This window comes from Hydra vulgaris, chromosome 07, assembly GCF_038396675.1.
Source record: "Hydra vulgaris chromosome 07, alternate assembly HydraT2T_AEP".
Classification (NCBI taxonomy): Eukaryota; Metazoa; Cnidaria; class Hydrozoa; order Anthoathecata; family Hydridae; genus Hydra; species Hydra vulgaris.
The window spans coordinates 9,104,342-9,127,823 of record NC_088926.1 but is presented as its reverse complement, the minus strand read 5'-3'; the positions used below and the strand labels follow the sequence as shown (position 1 = coordinate 9,127,823).

The 23,482-nt window shown below is 27.6% G+C and overlaps 1 protein-coding gene across 1 annotated transcript in view; it reads left to right on the top strand.

The window, feature by feature from the left end:
* Positions 1 to 23,231, top strand: part of LOC100210250 (polyglutamine-binding protein 1) — a 38,092-nt gene extending 14,861 nt beyond the window's left edge. The window contains exons 2-8 of the mRNA XM_065800976.1: positions 4,174 to 4,220; positions 4,294 to 4,349; positions 6,601 to 6,707; positions 6,881 to 6,975; positions 17,389 to 17,434; positions 17,921 to 17,972; positions 22,743 to 23,231. Coding sequence (XP_065657048.1) covers positions 4,174 to 4,220; positions 4,294 to 4,349; positions 6,601 to 6,707; positions 6,881 to 6,975; positions 17,389 to 17,434; positions 17,921 to 17,972; positions 22,743 to 22,896 — 557 coding nt within the window. The 3' untranslated portion in view covers positions 22,897 to 23,231. The remainder of the gene's footprint in view (positions 1 to 4,173; positions 4,221 to 4,293; positions 4,350 to 6,600; positions 6,708 to 6,880; positions 6,976 to 17,388; positions 17,435 to 17,920; positions 17,973 to 22,742) is intronic.
* The last annotated feature ends 251 nt before the right edge of the window (positions 23,232 to 23,482 follow it).

The window sequence follows — 23,482 nt, the reverse complement described above, 5'->3', positions numbered from 1 at the left end:
CGTTTTTTTATTTGTTCGGCATAATATTTACTAATGACGGCATATTTCTATTGTATTTCATGTAAACAAACAATACACGTGACGCATTCTTGTTTATTTAAAAATAATGTAAGCAACATAATCTACTGCAGCATGCAGCAGTGTTTTATCTATTTTAACTAATTTGTTGTATTTTCAAATTATTCTTTTTTTTCTAAATATTTTACATAAGTAACAGCCGCTAAATCATAAAGTTTACGTACAAAAAGAAATGTAATTAAAATTCTTTTTTATATAATTAAATACCATGAAATTTTACGATACTTAAAGATTTTTGATTCAAAATAAAATAACTTGTTATTTATAAACAACATAGTTAGCTTAGATGTGTTTAAAGATAATTTAAAAAACAAGGTTAATAAAAAAAACAAAGAAGCACGTATCATAACACTAATATATTTTTTAAGAAAGCAACTAAATTTATTAATTCTATAATTATATTCATCTTTCCATTCGTTTTTAAGAAATGAAGATGTTTTACGTTTTATTATTTTTCTAACAGTCATAAAATTTAATTCATTTTAACATTTTAACATGGCATCGCATACACAAAAAAGAAAAGAGAATTTGTCTGTAAAAAATAATTTGACTGAGTCAATTAAAAAGAAATCAAAAGTATTGAAATCAACAAATGAAATATGGTTGGTTGGATATCCGCTGGCAGATATTAATACCAGTTCTCTGCCTACTACTAGAGGTGTCTACAGATTTTTTAGGTTTATACTATTTAAAGATTTTTATAACTTAAATTTTTTATTTCCAAAAATAACTTTATTTTTCAATTTGAAAATAAACTTAAATTCATCTTCTTTTTTGCTTGTTAAGGTATCAATTAAAAATGATGAACAATTCGATTCAAGTGTTTTCTAAATGTACAAAAGAATTAGGTACTAAAAGCAACATTTCAAAATTAAAATTAGCTGCAAAATTAACAATGAAAACCGTTAAAGTTTTTTGGGATAAAGCTGGTATTCCTTGCAAGCAGGAAAAGTATATTATTGAAAGTATTATTAAGTTACATGATAAATGGAGAAGTCTTGCAAAGTCTAAACATAAATGTTTTTCAAAAAAAGATTTACTTATTCAAGGCTTTAGAAAAATAATGGATAATTTTTTTGATATTAGTTCTCAGAATTGGAAAAAATATGTTAAAAAAACCAGATCAAATTTAAATGCAGAAGAAGATATTCTCTGGTTTTCAACACTCAAAAGTTGAGTAAAAACCGGAGGACTAGGTGGAAAAGATAATTTGTTAAAATTGAGTGTCAAAAGAAAAATAGAGAAGGAGGAAAAAGAAAAATTAAGAATCGATAAAGTAATTGATTTCAGCGTTTATAAAAGTGATAGTGACTCAACTGAAGAATCATTTTTTGCTGCGTCTAGAGGTTCTTTGTACTCAGATTCTCAGAGCTCTTCTAAAATTGATTATGAAGAAAATAATTTTGAATCTTCTGCAGGTGTAATGGAAAATGTTGTATCAGATAATATCAATTTAATTTCGCCAAGAAACTTTGTTTGTCATCCAATGATAACAGCAACTGCTGATAGATCTAAACTATCAAACGCACAGCTTATGATGAATGTTTCAGCAATCCTGGTTCTTGGTTACTTTTTGATTGATATTTAAATCACTAATCAGTTTCATAAGTTTTTTATTAGTGTGATTAGTTGATAAGAAAAATTATATTCTGTATTTTTTTAGGTGGGGTTAAAGCTAATGATGTAGATATTTCACTAAACACAATTAGAAGAGCACGTAAGCAAAATAGACAAATTATGGCAAGAAATATAATGGCATAATTTAAAAAAAAAGTTAGATTAGATTATTTAACTCTTCACTGGGATGGGAAACTTATGAAGCAAATATCTGGTGAAAAGTTTGACTATTTAACTGTTTCAGTAAGTGGTTTTCCAAACTGCGAGGAAGGTAAAACTTTATCTATTAAACCTATTCAGTCAGGCACAGGTCATTCTATATGTAAAGGAATCATAGAAGATTTAGAAAAATGGGATCTTAAAGATAATATTGTTGCCTAAGTTTTCGATACAACGGCTTGTAATACTGGAGTAAGAAACGGAGCGGCAACTCTTCTTGAAGAATGCAAATCTATAAAAACGCTTCTCTGGCTTGCATGTCGTCATCATGTTTTAGAATTAATCCTCGGGTCGTTTTGGAAAGCTTTATTTCAAAAAGAGACATCATCTGATGATAATATAGAGTTTAATAATTTTCAAAAAGAATGGCTTCCTTCTAAAAAAATTCCTCTCAAACTTTCAAATAGATCCCTTGATCTTGAAAATTCATTCTTAAAACAAAAAGCAAATGAAACTCGCAATTTCTTAGAGAAAGTATTGCACTCTAAGCATCACCCAAGAGACAATTACAAAGAGGCTGTAAAACTAGCAATTTTTCTATTAGGTGGAGAAGAGCCCAAGAAATGGAAAACATGTGGTGCTCACCATCATGCAAGATGGATGGCGCATTTGCTGTATGCACCAAAGATGTTAATATTTAAAAAAGATTTACCCGAATCTGATTTAAAAAACCTTAAAATCTTTTTGACTTTTAGCTCAGCCATTTATATTAAAGCTTGGTTAGAAGCGTCAAAGGCTTGCGATGCACCAATTAATGATATAGAATTATTTAATGATCTAGGAGCACTTAAAGGTATACCAAACTTCGGTGTACCTGCTGAAAAAGCCCAATATGTTTTAAGCAGACACTCTTGGTATCTAACCGAGCAGGTGTCTGTATTAAGTTTATTTTCAAATAAACTTTCTCTAAATGATAAAGATAAAATTGCAAAAAATATGCTAGAATACGGAAAACCACTTGGTATGAATTGCGGTAAACCAACTCTTCCAGTGATTAGACAAAATTCCAATATTTTATCTTATATTGGGAACAAGTCTTGGTTGATTTTTCATAATTTAAAAGATGATGGAAAATGGCTTAAAATTCCTTCTTCAGAATGGGACGACAATGCCTATTATTTGAAAATGAAGCTGTTTATCAAAACTCTAAAAGTGACTAATGACGCAGCAGAGAGAGGAATTAAGTTGTGTTCTGATTATCTCCAAATACTTACAAAGGTAAACCGTAAAATTAGTTGAGAAGAAATTATGAATAAAAATCTAAATAATCATACAAATCTACTTTTAGAATAAATTATAGATAAATAATATTTCTTATCTTTAGGACGAGGCTGTATGAAACGAAGTTTTTAACGTGGTTGAAAATCACAGAAAAGTTGTAGGCAATTTTAATAAGAAGCAATTATTCGTTGATTTAGCTGAGTATAAATAATAACCACTTTTTCATTAGCTTTTCTGTTTTTATTTAGACCCCAAAAAAATTCCTATAAATATAATAAATAAAATATAAAAAAATAAAATAACTCTTCTGTAATCCAGGCAATATATGATTTAAAAAGGGGTTGTAAAAGCAGTTATTACTTGTATTGTGGTAAACCCCTCCCCATATGGGGGAGGGGTATTGAAAGTGTCACCAAATATCACATGGAAAGGGTGGTTAGCTACAATGTGACGTGAAAAAAACCTTTTAATTACAATTCTTATTATAGCGGAATATGTAAATTTTTAGCAAAAAATTACTTAGAGATATATCTTTTTTAACAATAATAGCACTGCGCATAAAAGAGGGGGCGGGGGAGGAGTTGATAAACAAGTAACACAAAATTATACATGGGGGAAGTCCAAAAAGGTTCAAAAACATGTTCCCTATTAAATGAACAGCCTCAAATAACAAATATTTCCTATAGATTTAAAAATTTTAATCTTTTTTTGCTTTCCTACAAAATCCTTATTTTGACATATTTTAGACTAAAAATGAAAATAATCAAATCAAATTCGGCAGGACTCAATGATATTTTTTTCCAAATTTTTTTTTATAGTTTGTATTCATATGTGAAAAGGATCACGTTTTTTTGCAGACATTAAATTTTCAAAATTTTTTGTTTTCAGCCTACCCTAATATATATATATATATATATATATATATATATATATATATATATATATATATATATATATATATATAATTATATATATATGTAAAATATGTAAAATTTGTTTTCAGAATGACTTAAAACTCTAGTATTTGATATATTTCAGAGCCAGAGAAACCAAAAGAGCCAATCGAGCAACCAAAACCTTCAAAGGTTTTTTTTATTATTGTTTGTAGTTTTTTTCAAATGTAATTTAACTTCTATTCATAACATAGAAATTGTTTAGAGTTTCAAATCACAACCATTACCCCCTGGTTGGTTCAAAGTAGAAGACCCTGTAAGGTATTTCAGTTCTTTTTTTAAACCTAAAGTACTATGTTTCAGATAAGTATTATACTTTTGTTATGCACTTTATTAAATTCTTTTTTTTTTTCAGAAATTAAGATCATAAAATATTAGTTTTTAATTTCTCTAAAATGGCTAAAAATAGTTATTTCAGAGCAATTAATTACCTGAAACATTGTTAGCCACATCATGCAATTTTTTCAGAGCAATTGATGCCCTGAAACATTTTATACACATCATCCAATTGTTTCAGAGCAATTAATGCCCTGTAACATTTTTAGCCACATCATGCAATTGTTTGTTATTTTTTTGCTGTTTTTTTAACTTTTTGTTCAAAAAATTATTTTATTGTATGCACAGAGAATCATAATCAATAAATCTTGTTATTATTTAGTATTTTTGCTGAATTTGATGAACTTTATTGGTCAATTTAGGGTTTAGGTGCCTGAAATGTTTTTAAGTGTACTAAAGTTTTTAAGTGTATTTAAGAATTCACATAATATAATTGTTTGGATACGTGTTAATATATTATATATTTATATATTATTTATATAAGTTTTTTATATATTATCAAGCCTTCCGGGAGGCATGTGTGGTCATATGCCTTGTTCATCCACATTTAAAGTAATTGTTTTAAGACTAACTGACCACAGCAGTTAGCATCTTTTAACTTATAAAGCGTTTCAATAATTAGCAGCAAAAAGATAAACTTACTAAGAAAAAAAAAGTAATTCTTAAATATGGAAACAAAATTGTAATGAAATATCAAGTTTAATTAAATAAACTAGAAAATTATTAATTAAAAAAAGTAAAGTAAAATAAAAGTTTTTTTTATAAAATTTTTAAACAACTTTTTTATTCTTTTTTGAGTCGTTATTGAAAAAAAATCTTTTATAACGATTTCACAACAATTGAAAGTTCTATATGCAATTTAATCACGATTTTTATCAGTCCATATAATTAAGAAACTAATTTGCTATGTACAAGAAATTTTGTTAATTTTTTTTCTTACGTTTATTGGCTTATTATGTTTATTCATTTTTATGTCTTTTTGCTTTTAAAAAAAGTTTTTGTTATATTTGACACTTTTTCTCAATACTCATATAATAGGAAAATAAGAAAATAAATTGTTATTTATTTGTAAAAAATATTATTTGAATAATAAATTTTGTTAATGACGGAATAAGTTAAATAAAAGAATAACTTTTTTAAATTATGTATTTAACCCATTTGATGCATTTATGAAATTGTTTCTTTTATATTGCCCAATTTCCAATGTTAATACAAGTTACTAGAGGTAATGAACAAAAGGATTTCTCTGTTTAAAAAGATGTATTTTAAAACTTAAACAAAAGTTTTAAATAAGCTCCTAAAAATTTTGTTAAGAAAGTTCAGTAAATTAACAATGCACTAGCTCACAAAATTTTGCAGCATCGTTTCATTTTTTTACATGAAAAATTAAATTTTTCACATTTTTTTTAATAAAAGAATTAAATTTTTCACAAATAAATAGCAATTAGTTTTCTCGCTTTCCTGTCCATTGATAAAATAGCAAAGTTTAGCAAAGACATTTGAAAAACAAATTTAAAACTGTCCGTGTTTCTAGCGCAATTTAAAAAGTATTTCCTTTATATACTGACTGAAAAAAGTTGCAAAAAAATTGTAAATCAAAAATTATTTTTATTTTCGTTATATTCTTTTCTACTTTTTTCCATCAACTTGTATCAATTTTGGTTGTGGAAAATAACAAACGCTCTAAAAATAAGGCAACAAAAACAGTAAATAATTAGGTATTTTTGACAACAATTTTCTTTTTTTTATTTATAATTTTTTTTAGCTTATTTTATTTAGATTTTCTATTTCGTATAGTCTTCAGTTCTTTTCTTCGAGTATTGCTGATTTATTCTTTAGTTTCTTTTGCTTTAGCTTTATTTTTCTGCGAATTCTTAAAACGCTTACTATATAAAAACAGGGTCTAGTTGTCTAAAAAAATTGTTTTAAGCGTGGATGTACAAGGCATGCGACCGCACGCGCTTTCCATAAAGGTTTGATATTAAATATTTATATATTATTAGGTATATGTGTTTATATATAAGTTATTTGTATATTTCTATCTGGTATACAATCACAGAGATGTATTCAAAACTTTGTCTGTAGTTATCTGATATATATTTTCAGGGTTTTGGACTGTGATAATTTTTACATGTATATTTATAGTAAGGTGATTTAATGTGTCATTTTTATTAAGGTCTCATGAATATTTTTGGAATGTGCATACAAATCAGGTATCATGGAGACATCCAAATGACCCTCGTGCTGAAATCACTTATCCAGCAGCATGGCAACAAAAAACAGGTTTGTTTTCAAATAAATTTTAATTAACTTTTTTTTTATGTAAATTTTAGTAGAATTTAATTTGCGTGTTATTTTGTCAAGTAAGTACAAAGTTTATCGTAATCAGGCTGATTCATCCTAATTCAGCTTAATATATTAAAAAATATATTTGCTTGGTTGATGCTAATTTTTAGATATTGGAAAAACTGATAGTAGACGTACAAATGAAATTAAAGAAGATAGAAATAAGCAAAAAGTAAATACTGGAAAGCATCCAAGTTTATTAAAGGTAATTTTAATTTGTTTATATCTTTTAACAACTATCTATAGTATATGTTGTGTCAAAATATATATAGAAAACCATAGAAATCTTAACTACACATAAGGATATGATAAATTGATTTATATATTTTATATATTTGAATTTTTGTTGCAATTATTTTAGAGAATATTATATTTTAAATTTTGTTTGATTTACATGCACCAATTCATCAGCCTGCAATGCATCTGCATTGGCATCGGTCTTGGTAACTATTGGCCAATGCCAATTGTTTTGAAAAATCAGTTTTTTTATTTTTATATATTTATATATTGTATGCAAAAATATAATTATTCCATAAATGAAAATGCATGTATAAGCCCAAGTTATTATGTAGACATATCTGCAACCACTAAACCTTTAAATATTTTTTGAACCATTTTTTATTTAGGAGCTACCTGCATTTAGTGTCTTTTTATAATTTAGGAAAGCAATTATATGAATCCAAACTATACAGAAAGATAAGTTTAAAATCAAGAAATGTAAATGTAAAATGTAAAAAACTTCTGCCAGATGTTCCTCTTCTTGATATTTTTATTTTGCAAAATTTACAAATTGTATTAAACGTTTTTTTTCATCTATATCAAAATAGTCTGTTGACTATTTTGATACAGATGAAAATATTGATGTATGTATGTATGTTTAATAAACATACATATATATATATATATGCATGTATATATATATATGCATATATATATATGCATATATATATATATATATATATATATATATATATATATATATATATATATATTTATCAGCATATTCTAGGTACAAGGAATTAAAATTAAATATAAAATAAATTAACAATAAGCAAAGCATATATATATATATATATATATATATATATATATATATATATATATATATATATATATATATATATATATATATATATATATATATATATATATATATATATATATATGTATAAATTGTCGAAGATAAAAGTTAGATAAGTGTTTTTACTAATTTATATATAAATATACATATATGTATATGTATATATATATATATATGTATATATATATATATATATGTATATATATACATATATGTATATATATATGTATATATATATATATACATATATATATATATATATATATATATATGTATATATATATAGATAGAAATTTATATATATAATAGAAATTTCTAGCTATATTCTAGGAATTAAACTTAGAGATAAAGTATATATAATAAAAAATATATATATATATATATATATATATATATATATATATATATATATATATATATATATATACATATATGTATGTATATATATATTTTTTTTAATAATTTATCTCTCCAAAGCCGAGAAGGCCACTACAGATGAGGAGGATACTTGTGGTTATCACCCTCTCTCAAATCTATAACTCCGAAACACGAACCTTGACGAACAAAGCCGCTGCGCGGAGAAACAAGTTGAGCGCGGTACTACCAGGGACATGGTGGGAATCAAACTCGGAACCTCTCGCTTATGAAGCAAGCGCTCTACCACTACACCACTACCGCATTTAATATACATACATATATGTATATTAAATATACATACATATGTATATATTTTTAAATGTAATGTTAACGGAAATTGTCGAAGATAAAAGTTAGATATATATGTATATGTGTATATATATATATATATATATATATATATATATATATATATATATATATATATATATATATATATATATATATATGTATGTATGTATGTATATATATATATAAATTTTTATCTATATTCTAGGAATAAAACTTAGAAATAAAAATAAAATAAAAATAAATCAACAATGAGCAAAGCAACTAACATTAAAATTGACCGTTAACATTACATTTTTAAAAAATCCTAATTTATTTATTTTTAAAAATGAAGAGTACAAATTTGAATTTATTGTCGATGGCGATGCATCAGTATTGGCATGTACCAATCAGCATCAGATAAATGTAGGCATCAGTGCATCCCTAGTTTTTAACCCTTCCCATTTTGTAGCTAAATCAAATAAAGCATTTATATGTTATAAAGTATTTATTAAAAGAATCTAAAATTACGGATCAGGCAGGATATTTTCCTTTGAGAGTCTCTTTTTCCATGCTCTTGCACACAGCGTAGCAAAAATTGTTTTTGTTCTACCTGTGCGGTGATCCACAAAAATCTTGAATAAGTTTTACTGCCCTTTCAGTTGTATCATTAACTGCTCTTAAGCAAAGAATTTTTATTTTTGCCTCTATGTAGGCAACATCTTCATCCCACGCTGAAACAGGTCTCTGGAGGATGTTCTCATTAATTTTTAAATTAATGAGAACTTCCTCCAATAAATTTGTGCTTTTGACAGACACAAAATCACTTAATAATTTTCCTGCAACAATTAATAAGGCAGTATTATTATTAGTTTAGTGAAAACAATATAGAAAACAATACTATGTATTCCTATTTAACCTTCAAATAATTAGACTTATCTTTCCAACAAGAAAATTTGATGCGCAACACATGTGATAGCCACAATCGATTTATGGGATGGCATAGATGTGGGTCATGTATGGTTATGGTATTTATAATACATAAGTGGCGTAAGAAATATAGCCACAAGTGGGCAGGGCCGTAGACAGGGGGTGACTAACAATACAAATTCACCGGGCCCGGGTCTTTGGGGGGACCTGGGTTTAGTGGATAGCTAGGAAAGATAAAAATTATAATCAATAAATCAACATATCTCATAACTTTTTATTATTTTGAGCCCCTTAGTGACAGTTTTTTTTTCGGGCAACTTAAAAACGATTTTGATTCGGGCCCTTTACAAACAATTTTGTTTTGGCACTAAAAATCTAAAAAAATTTGGAGAAATCTTTTTTTTTAGAAAAATAATTATTTTATGATTTTTTTAATTTTATTCGGTAAGTTTTGAGCTTGATTTTGATGCCATTAAATTTATATATTTATATTTCAATGAAATACTCAATTAATTTAAAATTTAGAGAATAAATGATCAACATAAATCCTGAGCTCAGAAACGGAACAAGCAAAATTAAAGCAACAAGAATCAGAAAAAGGAAAAAGAACTTTAGAAAGTCTTGGTTTCACAACTATTCAACATCAACTTGATTCTTCCATGGAAAATCCATCTAAAACAAGATGACTGGATGATATAACCAGTCAATCGTCAGATGAATTTGTAGATCTAGAGAAGAATGAACAAAATAAACCAGTTGAATAAAATTCAAATTCCTTAGATTTGCCAGAGATCGAAGAGACTGGAAACAACCGTAATTATGAAATTGAAATTTCACTGCAACGGATGCCAAAAATTCTTTGTTTTATTTTGACATTGGTTATTTTAAAAAGAGTGATTCAGAGCTTCTGGAAGAAGCTTTTTCTTTTTTTTTTTTTTTTTTTTTTTTTTTTTTTTTGTTATTCACCTCCTCAAGGCCAAGAAGGCCACTACAGATGAGGAGGCTACTAAATAGTGGTTATAACCCTCTCTCAACTCTATAACTCCGAAACACAAACTCGAACTGTTTTGAAAGGTCCCGGAAAATTCTTTTCTGAATCTGAGCTTTCTGAGGACAAAACTGGTTTAAAACTTCCGAGCTATGTTTTAAATTACAAATAAGGCAATAATGAGTTGGTTAATTGAGATTGGCTGCTGTGGAGCAAAATTATGCAATCCTTATTTTGTTATCCTTGCCAAATATTTTGTGATCTACCGGACAATCAATGCTCAACAATGGCAAAAGAAAAAGAATGGATTATTGACAAAGGATATCATCAATTGTATTGAAGAATTCCAGAACATGAAAAATCTGCCAATCATAAAAGTTGTTTCTTGACATGGAAAAGTCGAAATCTATCTTTATTGAAACTAAGTAACAATACTATTGTTAACTCTATTAATCACCAAGTTCAAAAAGAATCACAGATCTAGAAAAATCTATTGAAACGTTTTCTAGGCGTAATTTTGTTCTTAGCTCAAAGAAGTTTAGCTTTTTGAGGAGAAAGCCACTTAATTGGTGATACTAATAGTGGAAATTTTTTAGGAATGCTAGAGCTGATCATTTAATATGATTCTTTGCTCAAAAATCATCTAGAAAAAGTGAAAGGGTCTCAAAGTGACAAAAAATTGCAAGTGAACTATTTGTCGCCTCAAATTCAAATTGAATTTCCCTTTGTGGAACATTTGTGGTTAAAAACATTTTAGAAGAGATATCTAAGGCTAAATACTATGCCTTAATGGTTGATGCAACATCCCATGTATTTCATTTGGAACAATGTACATTCATTATTCGTCTTGTAGGGCTCAACAAAAAAACAAATCTTTTTCATAAATATGAGAGATTCCTAAATTTTGTTGATGGCAATTTAAAAACAGGGGAAGCAATTACAGTTATGATTTTGGACACCCTAATAAGACATCAAATTGATTTAAATGACTGTAGAGGCCAAGGATTTGATGGTGGATCAAACATGAGTGGTTATACACAAAGGAATGCGAATGCGGATCTTAGAAAAAAATCCCTTAGCAATTTTTTCTCCATGTGGATGTCATAAGCTTAATCTGTATGAAGTACATGCTGCAGAATCGTGTAAAAAATCTGTTACATTCTTTGGCATAATTCAAAATATTTACAATATATTTAGTTCTAGTCCTAACCAATGGGAAATTTTGAAATCTAACACTGGAATGTCACTTCATTCAATGTCAAAGACACTATGGTCAGCAAGAATTGAAAGTGTAAAACCAATTGCGCTGAAAACACCTGAAGTCATCATATCAATTGAATTTATGCTAATGAATTTTGCAAATTTATCCGCAGAAAATCCTGCAGAACTTGAAGGAATCAAAAACTACCTGAAATCTTTCAAGGCTACAATGCTATCTAATATTTGGCTCAAAATTTTGACAAAATTAAATAATGTCAATTTGGTTTTACAAAATCGCGAAATCACAGTCTCGACTGAATTGCTAAACATTAAAATTCTTTTGAAAAATTTAGAAAAGATCAGAGAAATATGGGATTTGATTTTAAATGAAGCAAAGACTGCAGCTGAAAATTGTGATTTAGTTTCTACCTTCAAGGAAAGTCACAATCAGAAACACAAGAAATATTTTAAAAATTTTAACGATGAAACTTTGACTGATACTCCTGAACAGAAATTTAGAAAAAATGTATTTGATGTGATTATCGGTAGCGTTTGAGAAATTTCAACTAGATTTGAAGCAATTCAAAAAATGTGTGATTTTTTGACTTTTGACATCTTTTGGACATTCAACGAACTCAAAGAAATAGATGATGTCAGAAAGGCTAAAATCTTACAAGAAAAATATGAGAAGGATATCAATAACGATCTAGTTGATGAAATTTTGCATTTGTCCATCTACACGGCTAATTTTAATGCTATAAATTTAAGGCCTTTGAATTTACTAAACCAAATTCATAAATTAGAAATTGACAAGTTGTTTCCAAATTTAACTATGTTACGCATATTCTGTTGCCTTCCAGTTACCATTGCTGAGGCAGAAAGATCATTTAGTTGCCTCTCATGAATTAAAAATCAAAATAGATCCACAATGGGACAAAATTGTTTGAATGATCTAGCAAGACTCTGCATTGAATGCAGAGTCTTGCTAGATCATTCAAACGATTTTGATTTGAAAGCTCAAAAAGTTATTTTAAATTAAAATCTATGTATTTTATATTTACATATGAACAATTTTAAAAATGAATGTAAAAATTATAATATAGTTAGTTTTAGGTGCTCAAGCTGGCTACGACCCTGCATGTGGGCCATATGTGGCTACCACCTAAAGTGTATAAATACCATACTGTGATAGGCAGGTATGGTCCACATTTACCCCATCCCATAAATCAAGAATAACTATCATTTAATAACACACGTGGCCCACATCAAATTTTCTTGTAAGGTTCTCTTTCCAGAATCAAGAAAAATCTCTCTTTGTCAGTTCATTACAATGTTTCGCTTGGTTTGTTCATTAACTATATCATCAAAGAGTGATAAAACTGTAATTTCTTCTGACAAGTACCAAAGGTGTTGATAAAACTTGTTCAGGGCTGCTTTAAAGATCAATTTTTCAACAGTTTTGTATTCGTTAAGCATCTTTAAAAAGCACAAATCTTGATTTAGTGCCTTCACTACCAGACTACATCCAAGCCAAGGTTTCACATATATAAATGCAATAAATAAACAAATGTCTTAAAGTGCTCGTTTATCCTTGGCGCTAATTTTCATCTGGGGTTGCAACAAACATATTTTTAAAGAGTAAATATCTCTAGCCATTCACCTTGCTTGATGCATTGCTCCAGCAGGTCTGTTTTTAATTTTTTTCTAATCACTTTCTAAGAAAATAATTCCTGATAATCATTACATACAATAATTTTTTGCAGTTCTCGATTATAAAGTGTCAACAATTCTTCTATTGTTGTATTACTAAAATGTTGTATGACGATATCGATGGATGTTAACGTTGTTTGTTAAAAGGGTGGATATGAGCATATCCGCCCTTTTAACAAACAACGTGAGTAAGCGCAACTACTGTGCAACTTTGTGAACAAGATTTAATGCAAGTCAGCACAGGTTATCGTACTCCAAATAAATTAAAAATTTATTTTCAAGTGTTTTAGAAGCAAAAACAAACTAAGACCTGTGCGTTAAAAAATAAAAATTTTGAAAAAGAAGGGATACCCAAATATATATATATATATATATATATATATATATATATATATATATATATATATATATATATATATATATATATCTATATTGATGTTTAAGGCTATTTGTATTATAATAATAAAACAAAACTCATAGTCGTAAAAGAGTGCTCAATATTAAAAAGATACTTCAAATAGAGCGATATACATATATATTAACGAAGAAAAAACAACTTTTTCTATGGTACTTTAAGTTTCATGCCTATACGGCAATCATCAGCCATTGAATACCATTCAATGCCATTGAATAATAGTATTCAATGGCTGATGATTGCCGTATAGGCATGAAACTTAAAGTACCATAGAAAAAGTTGTTTTTTCTTCGTTAATATATATGTATATATATATATATATATATATATATATATATATATATATATATATATATATATATATATATATATATATATATATATATATATATATATATATATAAAATACATATAATATATATAATATATATATATATAATATATATATTTTTAAAATATTTTTGTTATTTTTATTTAATTATTATATTTTTTTTTTTTCATCTATTTACAAAAAATAATATTTACAGAAATATAACCATATTTAAAGCTAGCCCTAACCATAACCCTAAGCCTATCCTTAACCCTGACCCTAACCAAACCAGTTGATGTAGTTGATGACTCCTACCGGCAACAGGCTATAAGATGGTCCATGTACATACTTTTCACTTTTCCTAAAAGTTACTTATGGGGACCATTTTAGTTTTTATAAAAAAAGTAAATTTACGGAGACAAAAAATTTTTGGGTACACAAAACAAAAAAGTATAATGCCACTATCGACTATCAATATTGACTTATATCCTAACCCTTATATCACTATCAATATTGACTTATATCCTAACCCTTATATCACTATCAATATTGACTTATATCCTAACCCTTATATCACTATCAATATTGACTTATATCCTAACCCTTGCTGCATGGGTTAGGATATAAGTCAAGTGACTTCCATGTCCATCAAATAATACTAAAACTGACTTTTTAAGGTGTTTTATTTTTTTGACAAGTGCATCTAACCATTTTTCAAAAATATAATCCTGCATCCAACCATATTCTGTAACCCCATACAGTGTACCTGGCGGTCCTTCTTTTACCCAAGTAGATTGTAACTCTTCTTTTTCTTTATAAATAACACAAGGTGGTTAGCGTTCACTGTCAGCACTTTCTACAAAAAGAACACTGTACTGGAGTCTCCTTGCACTTTCTGAGCGTGATTACGTTATCCTGGCACATTTAGGAACAAATACTTTCTTTTAGTTGGGTCAGTACCTAGGCCAGTTTAGTCTAAATTATATTCTTATAATATTCTTTCTGGGTGGTCATTTAACTTGCTTTCATTCAGAATGTTTTGATAAATTTTTAAAAATTCATCCACCACATATCTAGACAGCCCTTCGCCCCTTGCTTTAATTAGTAGTTCAGACTGTCATCTTGCAAGTACTTCGTTCCATCTTTCCAGATAATTTTTATCTGGGTATATAAATACTAATTTTTATACAGAAAATATAATTTATACCCAAATTACCTCACTATATCCAAATTTCCCCAACAGGCCCTAAGAATTTTTGGAGCGCTTAGGAACAGTCAACAGTTTAATTGAATGACAAGTAACACAAGAATGCAATGTCTCGCAAATGTGTGGAAAGCAAGTTGGAAAGCTGACTATTTGTGTTTGAGATTGAGAAAGGTAAAAATTGTGGGCCTTAACACTTGCAGAGTCACTGACACTAGAGCCAAGCCATTCAGTGTGATGAGCATTAAAGTCACCCTCAGCAACAATATTGGCTGAAGGATAAAGATAAAGGGCTTGGTCAATTTGATCAAAAATAACATCAAAAAAAGTGCGACCTTGAGATGAAGGAGAGCAATATAAAACAAAGATAAAGGCGATAGAGTGAAGTTGTGCTAAGCGCAAAATATAAAAGAATAGTCTGTGGATTTAAAATGTTTCCCAACAAATGGGTGAGTTCTTTCAAATGTAAATGCCCAGGCCAAGCATGTGACTATTGGAGTCTTTACAAACTTAAGTAAGATAACCATCAACACTAAGATCACAAGATAAGACAGCCACATTCAAACTAGTCTCACAAAGAGCAAGTAGGTCTAGTGAACTTTGCAAGTGATAAAACTCAGCAGAAGAAAAGTTACTTGGAAGACCACGTAATAATATTAGTAAATGATATATTTAGAGAACTTGGTGATGATGATGGTTTTTTGTGTTTTATAATTTTTGGTACTTTTTTACACTTTTTAGATATGTTAAAGAACTTAACTCAAAGTAGTACCAGTAGCAAGGTGATCGCAATGATCCTGAAACTGACCTGATCTGAAAGTTAACAAGTCAGGCATTCTCAGATGTGCAAAAAACCCACATCTCCAGCACTAACTGAAGCACGCAAAAGCATTCATCTTCAATAGACCAAGGACCAAACCAAACACTTTTTAATAGATTCTCTAAAGTTCCTACTAAGTGGAGTTCTTTTTTAATTATGTAAGTATAAAAAATATGGTGTCCACAATTGTGTTTTTACATACTGGCCATCATCAAAATTCATAAAGTAACATTTTTAGGTAAATTTTACAAGTGTTATAACTATGAAACACATAGTTATAACTTAGTTATATTCTCAACTATGAATCACATAGCTTGATGAATAAGGCAGCTGCAGAGAGCAACGAATTCAGCATGGTACCTCCAGGAACCTGGTGGTTTCAAAATTCTATTGCTTATAAAGCATACTTTCTACTACCACATCAGTGCCACGATTCATAAAATCACAATTTCTCAAGAAAATAAGTTTAAAGCCAATATAACATTTTGTAGAAGCTTGTTTGTTTGCAAGAACAGTCTGGAGTGCTTTTTTTTAAAAGGAGAGACATTTATATGCCAGAAAAAAGTTTTTTTTACATATGCATGTCAGAAAGTTGACTAGCCTGTATACATGTGCCTAAAGCTAATACAATTCCCAAATTTGAATCTACTAGAAAATGGATATAGTAATTTGATTTTTCTATCTCAAAAGATAAAGAATTAATAATAATGTGGATATGCAGAGCAAATGTGTATATCAATCAAGGCAGCTGAACTTTTTTCTACCACTAGCCTACTACAGCAATAAATGCACTAACCTTCACTAAAAACCTGTAATAAATGTTCTAATTTGTACTAAAAACCTGTGATAAATGTACTAACCTATACTAAAAACCTGTATTTAATGTACTAACCTGTACTAAAATCCTGTAATAAATGTACTAACCATCACTAAAAACCAGTAATAAATGTACTAACCTTCACTAAAAATCTGTACTAGCTTCAGAGAAAAAGTAGATATATTACATTTAATAAAGTTATAATAAAAGTATTGGCGAAGTATTTATCATACAAAAACCTTGAAATAAATCTGATGAGTATGAAATCGAAAAAAGCAGCATAGTATGTTGTTCTAGTATCAACATGCCAAAAATTAGTCATTCTTAAAACTCTTCAAAGATTCTGCACATTCTTAAAAGATAACTGATCAAAATGTATAAAAGTTATTACAGTTATAAAAGTATGAGAATTGTTTGTATTACATATGTGGGTATATTTGTATATTTTTTTTATTTTAGGCTAATAGACAAAAAGAGCGTGGTTTTCGAAAAGGAAAGAGCAAAGGTATTGTGCAGTATTTCTTTGTTATTAAGTATATGCCAATTTAGTTAAATGTGTTGATGTATGATCTTGTATTTAATGTTAAAGACTTTAATATTAAGTGAAAATACAAGGTAAAAATAATCCACCTCATAATTGATAAATTAGTTGACAACAAAGAACGATCTATACAAGCAGTCTAGTTAACATAAATAATAATAAAAGAAGTAACAGTAACAAAAAGAGATTTAAAGAAGAGTTTTAAAAGTAGCAAGGTAAAACTTAGTAGTTGAAGAAAATGAGTTTTGACACAAGGATAATGGCATGATGATATTCTTGGATTTTGTCATGGGAAAATAGATTTCAAATTATAATGGGCTTAAAATGTAATAGAAAAAAAATCAATGGAAGTATTTTAACCATTCTATTAGTTTTTTTTTCTCTATATTTTACCATTTTATATTTTTAATTTTTATCTGTTTGTATGTGTTCAACTCTTTTTGCTCCTAGATGATGATGCTCTTGATCCTATGGATCCAGCTTCGTACTCAGACGTTGGAAGGTAAATATTTTTAAATATACTTTTTTTTTTTTTAAACTTTGTAATACTTAAAAACTTAAAAAAAAACTCTTTATCTTGGGAAGGTGAATTAACATTTAAAAAAAAAATTTATTTTATTTTAAATGTTAATTCACCTTCTCAAGGCTGAGAAGGCCACTACAGTCAAAGAGGCTATTTTATTTGTGGTTGCAACTTTCTCTTAATTGTATAACTCAAGTATGAACCTCATTACTTTCATACTTTTCATATGGTTCATACTTTAAAGTGATTTTTTATTCAACTTAATTCTCCATGCAGTGGCCTTTACAAGGTGCTGCACGGAGAGTCAAGTTGAATAAAGACAAAGCAGAGAAATAATAAAAGTTAATTGAGTCTTTGTATTTGTACCATATATTTGTATAAATGTATTGCATTTTTACCATATATTTGTATAAATATAACAAGGTTATATCATTTAACAACAGTCAAGTAATGGGTGATCCTAAATGCTTTCTGAACATGTGCAAACTTTTAAGTGTTTTAAATTATGTTTATGGCAAGAATATTGTTTTATTTGCATTTAATAGCTGTCATAAAAATTTTTTTTGCATAAACTTTAACAAATACAGGAGATATCATATTTTTATTTATATATTCATTTACATATATTCATTTTTAGTATCATATTTTAAACTTTGATGAAAAATTATTTTAATTTTCCACAGAAAATTTTTTATCAAAATTTAAAATGAAATTAAAAGTTTGAACTTGAAATAAAAATGTAAAATAGAATGGTAATGTAAATGTAAAAAGATGGAAAATATCACCAAAGATAAATAAAAGTTTAAGTATTGCAAACCAATTTAGAATAAAAACAGTGTAAAGAATGAACTTGAAATATATATATAAGTTGAAATATTCAATAAAGATAGGCACAACAAATGCTAACTAACAGTATTGCAAACCAATTTACAATAAAAACAGTGTAAAGAATGATCAAACTTAATCAATCTCCGGCCTATTTCAGAAAGTAGTTTCCAAATGATTCTAGTTTAAGAATATGGGTAATATTTAAAAACTAGTTTAGTTTAGATTCTAGTTTAAGAATATGGGTAATATCTAAATTCCCTTACTATAACCGATCTAGAATTTATTTAATTAAATGCAACTGCTCAAAAAGACATGTAGGTAAAACAAAGCTACAACTTTAAACTTGATCTCAGCAACACCTAAAAATTTTAAACAAGAACAAAGATCAACAGTCAGCAATAAACACTCATTATAAGTTTCAAAGAAAATTATTGGGAGAAGATTAAAACTCTTAAAATGGAAGCAAAAGGTCTGCAAAAAGAACACCATATTTCTCTATGAGTTTTTGAAATGCTGAAAAACTTAATAGTTATGTAAAGATAGAAGTAAAACATTCTACATCACTACACCACTGTTCTCGCCATTACACCACTATTGCAATTTACTGTTGAAAAACTACCAGTAAGCTACCCCAACAACCAATGAAATTGAAAAAATGATTTTTAAAACAATTTATCCACTACACCACTGTTGCAATATACCGTTGAAAAACTACCAGTAAGCTATTGCAACAACCAAAGAAATTGAAAAAACAATTTCTAAAATAAATTATCTGCTACACCACTGTTCCCGCCACTACACCACTTTTGCAATTTATCGTTGAAAAACTACCAGTAAGCTACTGCAACAACCAATGAAATTGAAAATATAATTTCTAAAATAATTTATAGAAAATTCAGTTATCAAAGATGCAATTATCTCTACTAAAAAAAAAAGGACTAAAATTCACTTTTTTCATGAAATAATCATAAAGATTATTGAAAAAGATTTGGTATTTAGTCAATAAGTCATGGAATATTTATAATATTGTAAACAAACAAACAAGTTCCTAGTGTAATATAAGTGCAACATTACTAAAAAGAAAATGAAATATTTAAAAAGAATAAAATTCAAATAATGAAATTTTTATAAAAAAATGCTGAAAAAGTTGTTTAGCGAAGGAAATTTTAGTTTTGCTGAATGTAGTTACCAAAGAATTTTGTTGTCAAGAACATTTATTAACTTATTAATTAATTAATTTATTAGCATACAAAAATGAACACAGATGAGATATATTTTGAAAAGCTGAAACTTTTGAAAGTAACACAGATAAGATACATTTTGAAAAAAATTATGTGGATAAATTCGCTTGTTTAACTTAAATGGAGACTTAAAATCTGCAAAATAACCCAAAAGTTAATATTGTAAAAGTTGTTTAAGTCAAAAATTACAAGTGTCACAAAGGTTAACTACTGTAATACATTACAAGATAATAGTACAGTATTTTTTTTTTAGTTAATAAGGTGCTCTCAGAAGTCCTTATGGTCTTATCACAGAGCACCGCGGAACAGCATTTAACTAGGAAGTTCACGCCTCCTTCTTTATCATGTTGCTCGTTGGGTTAGAGCTGGTGTCGAACCTGGGGCCTCTGGGTTTTTAGCCAGAATTCTAGCCACTCTGCTATGGCTCTGTACTATTAATAATTAATAATTTTAATCTATTTCTAACTCTGCTTATTTGCTGTAACTCTAGGCCTATAGATGTTCCTATAGATTGTCTGTTCCAAAGTTGGTTAGGATTAGGTGTATGGTAGGAATGCTTAATAAACTTGAATTAATCAGGCTAAGTATAGTCTCTGCACTACTTAAAGAATTGAGTGTTGGTATGTTGTGAAATAACTTCAGATGGTCTAGTTAGGCCATACTCTTTCAATGCTTCAGTCACAGGTGATTCATATTTATAATTGCTTAAAGAGTTTTTTGACCTCAAGTTAAACGTGGTGTTACTTTCAACAAGTTTGGGCTGGCTTGATTGAAATTTCCCTCAACAATCGATGAGGAAACAAGGCCAATCATATGACCTGCTTGTTCTCCTGTCCTTTCTCTATTATTTTTAACATTATATATTAATTTTTTACCATTTTTATATTTTTTATTAGTTTATAATTTTAATTAACATTATCTTTTCAATTCAGTTTTTATTAATTTATAATTTTATAATAGTATTTGTAAATATTATAACTATAGTGTTTTTATTTTTACATTAGTAAATTGTATAATAATTTAGGGAGTTAAAATATGTAATTAAATTAATCATTTAAAAAAAGTTTTTTTTATTTGACATTTTTGCTCTAATACTTCAGTATCATTTGGGTTTAAGGAGATATTTTTTTGATTTTTTTTCGACATTAGATTTAACAACTTAATGCTAAGCATGCACAAATATCTATTTATCTTTATACATTTTAATTAACTTAGATTAAAATAGTTTTTTTGTATTAATAATTATAAATATATACGTAATAAATAAACTTGAATTAATATTTGAATTAATAACAGAAAATAAGATCCTGAGTTTCCTGCTTACGGCTTACATCTATTTAAAACTTAAAGTTATATAAATCTATTGCACGTTATAAATCAAGGAACAGCATTTCAAATCCAGAAGTTTTCAAAGAAAATTAGAAATATAAAATAATATTGAGAAGGTATGGACAATGTAAGATGAAAATGAGTACCTAAATAACATGTTACATTTTAAGAAAGATTTACTTGGTATAGAGAAAGTTATAGAGAGGGGTCAACTTGTTTCTCCGCGCAACGACCTTGTTTGTCAGATTCGTGTTTCAAAAATAAAGAGTTGAGAAAGGGTTGTAACTACTGTAGTAGCCCTTTTGGCTTTAGAAAGGTGAATAAGATTTAAAAAAAAATATGATAGCTATTGAACAGCAACTTTGAACCATGATTTGTAAAACAGGTGAAGAGAAGCAGCTGTATTATCCTGTGACAATTGTTCGAGGTTGATAGAGATCTAGTAATCGAGGTCCGACAGTATTCACAAACCGCTTTTGCACCTTTTGTAAAAACTAGAATTTATTATTTTAATTGATAAGAAAATTTCTCAAACTTGTTTCCCAGACATATCAGTAGTTCAAGGATGTATAAAGGCTGTGTAAAGATATATAAATGTTGAGATTTTATTTTCAACCTTAAGGGATCTTAGAAAACTGTCAATTTTTTAATTTTTTATTAAATTTGATTTACTTTATTTTAACATACATCACTTTAGCAATGTACTTTTCAATATTGTTAGAAATGCAAGCAATAAAATAGATCAGATTCAGATTTAATAAAATATAGCAAGATATGACAGATTTTTTACATAGAAAAACACACAAAAAATAACTTCAAATTCTGAAAAAGATATAAAATTAGTTTCCTAGAATAATCTTGAAGTTTTGTCTATAATCATGTACAAACGCAAAAACTGAATTTGCTTTTCATACTAATAAAAAATTTAATGCAAACGCGTATTTTTCATTTCCAAATCTTTTTCAAAAAAAAATTTTGGACTTTCCATTAAAAGAATGTAATGTAAAAATTTTTTTTTTGCTTTAAAACTGCTATTTTTAACAAGTAGACTCGTAGAATTTAAAAATTTTTTTTTTTTAAAGTTAGCTTTTTAAAAAAAAAAGAAAACGTTTATATTTAATAAAATTGCAATATTTTTCTTTCTCTATCTGATTTTAAATTTGTTCGTTGTTTTATTTACAATCAAAAAGTTTGCAGAAGATTTTAATACTTCAAGGTATTTTTGATAAGTTTGAAAATGCATATCAAAGAAACAGTTTGCAAAATCTCATTCTACATCATTATCATTCTACAGATTAAATTTTTAGTTTAAATAAATTAATTAGTCCTTCCGTTATCAATTTTTTTTTAGAGGAACTTGGTCAACCGGATTGAAAGAAGATACTGACGTCAAGACAGGAGTTGACACAACAGCTAACGGTCCATTATTTCAACAACGGCCCTACCCAAGTCCTGGTGACATTTTACGAAGAAATAGAAAACAGGTGGATCCATCAGATGCGTAGACGTTAAAAAAAGAAAAACAGAAAATTCATTTACCCGTAAATATCTTTACAAAGTATTTATTTTATTTAAAATAAATACTTTAAATAGTTAAAATAATGGATAATCCTTAATTGGTTAACATTCTTCATATTGTATTTATTTCATAACTATAAAAGTGTGACCTAAATATGAAACGTCTATATCTGTTAATTGCTTAGAGGAAGTGTTTTATTATTAGCTACATATTTTGTACAATGAACCAATGTATTGATATTTTGCATGTTAATAAAACTTTTGAAGAGTATTTTACTGTGTCGAACAAGTTCTTGTGGAACAAAGTTTAACAAGATTTAAATCTAATTAAATCTCAATTCTCAAAAATATGTTTCAACAAAGTTGCAACAATCCAATGTTAACATGTTAACATTCTTTTTATATAAAAATAAAAAATACTGTTTTCAAGAAAAATTCATTATTGTTTTGTTTCAATTGAAAAAAAATTATACGTTTTAAGGGTGCAAATCAATTTATCGTCGGAAAAGCAACTAAATTTTAACCTTTCAAAAAAAAATTATATCTATATACTATATAAATATGCGACTTTTA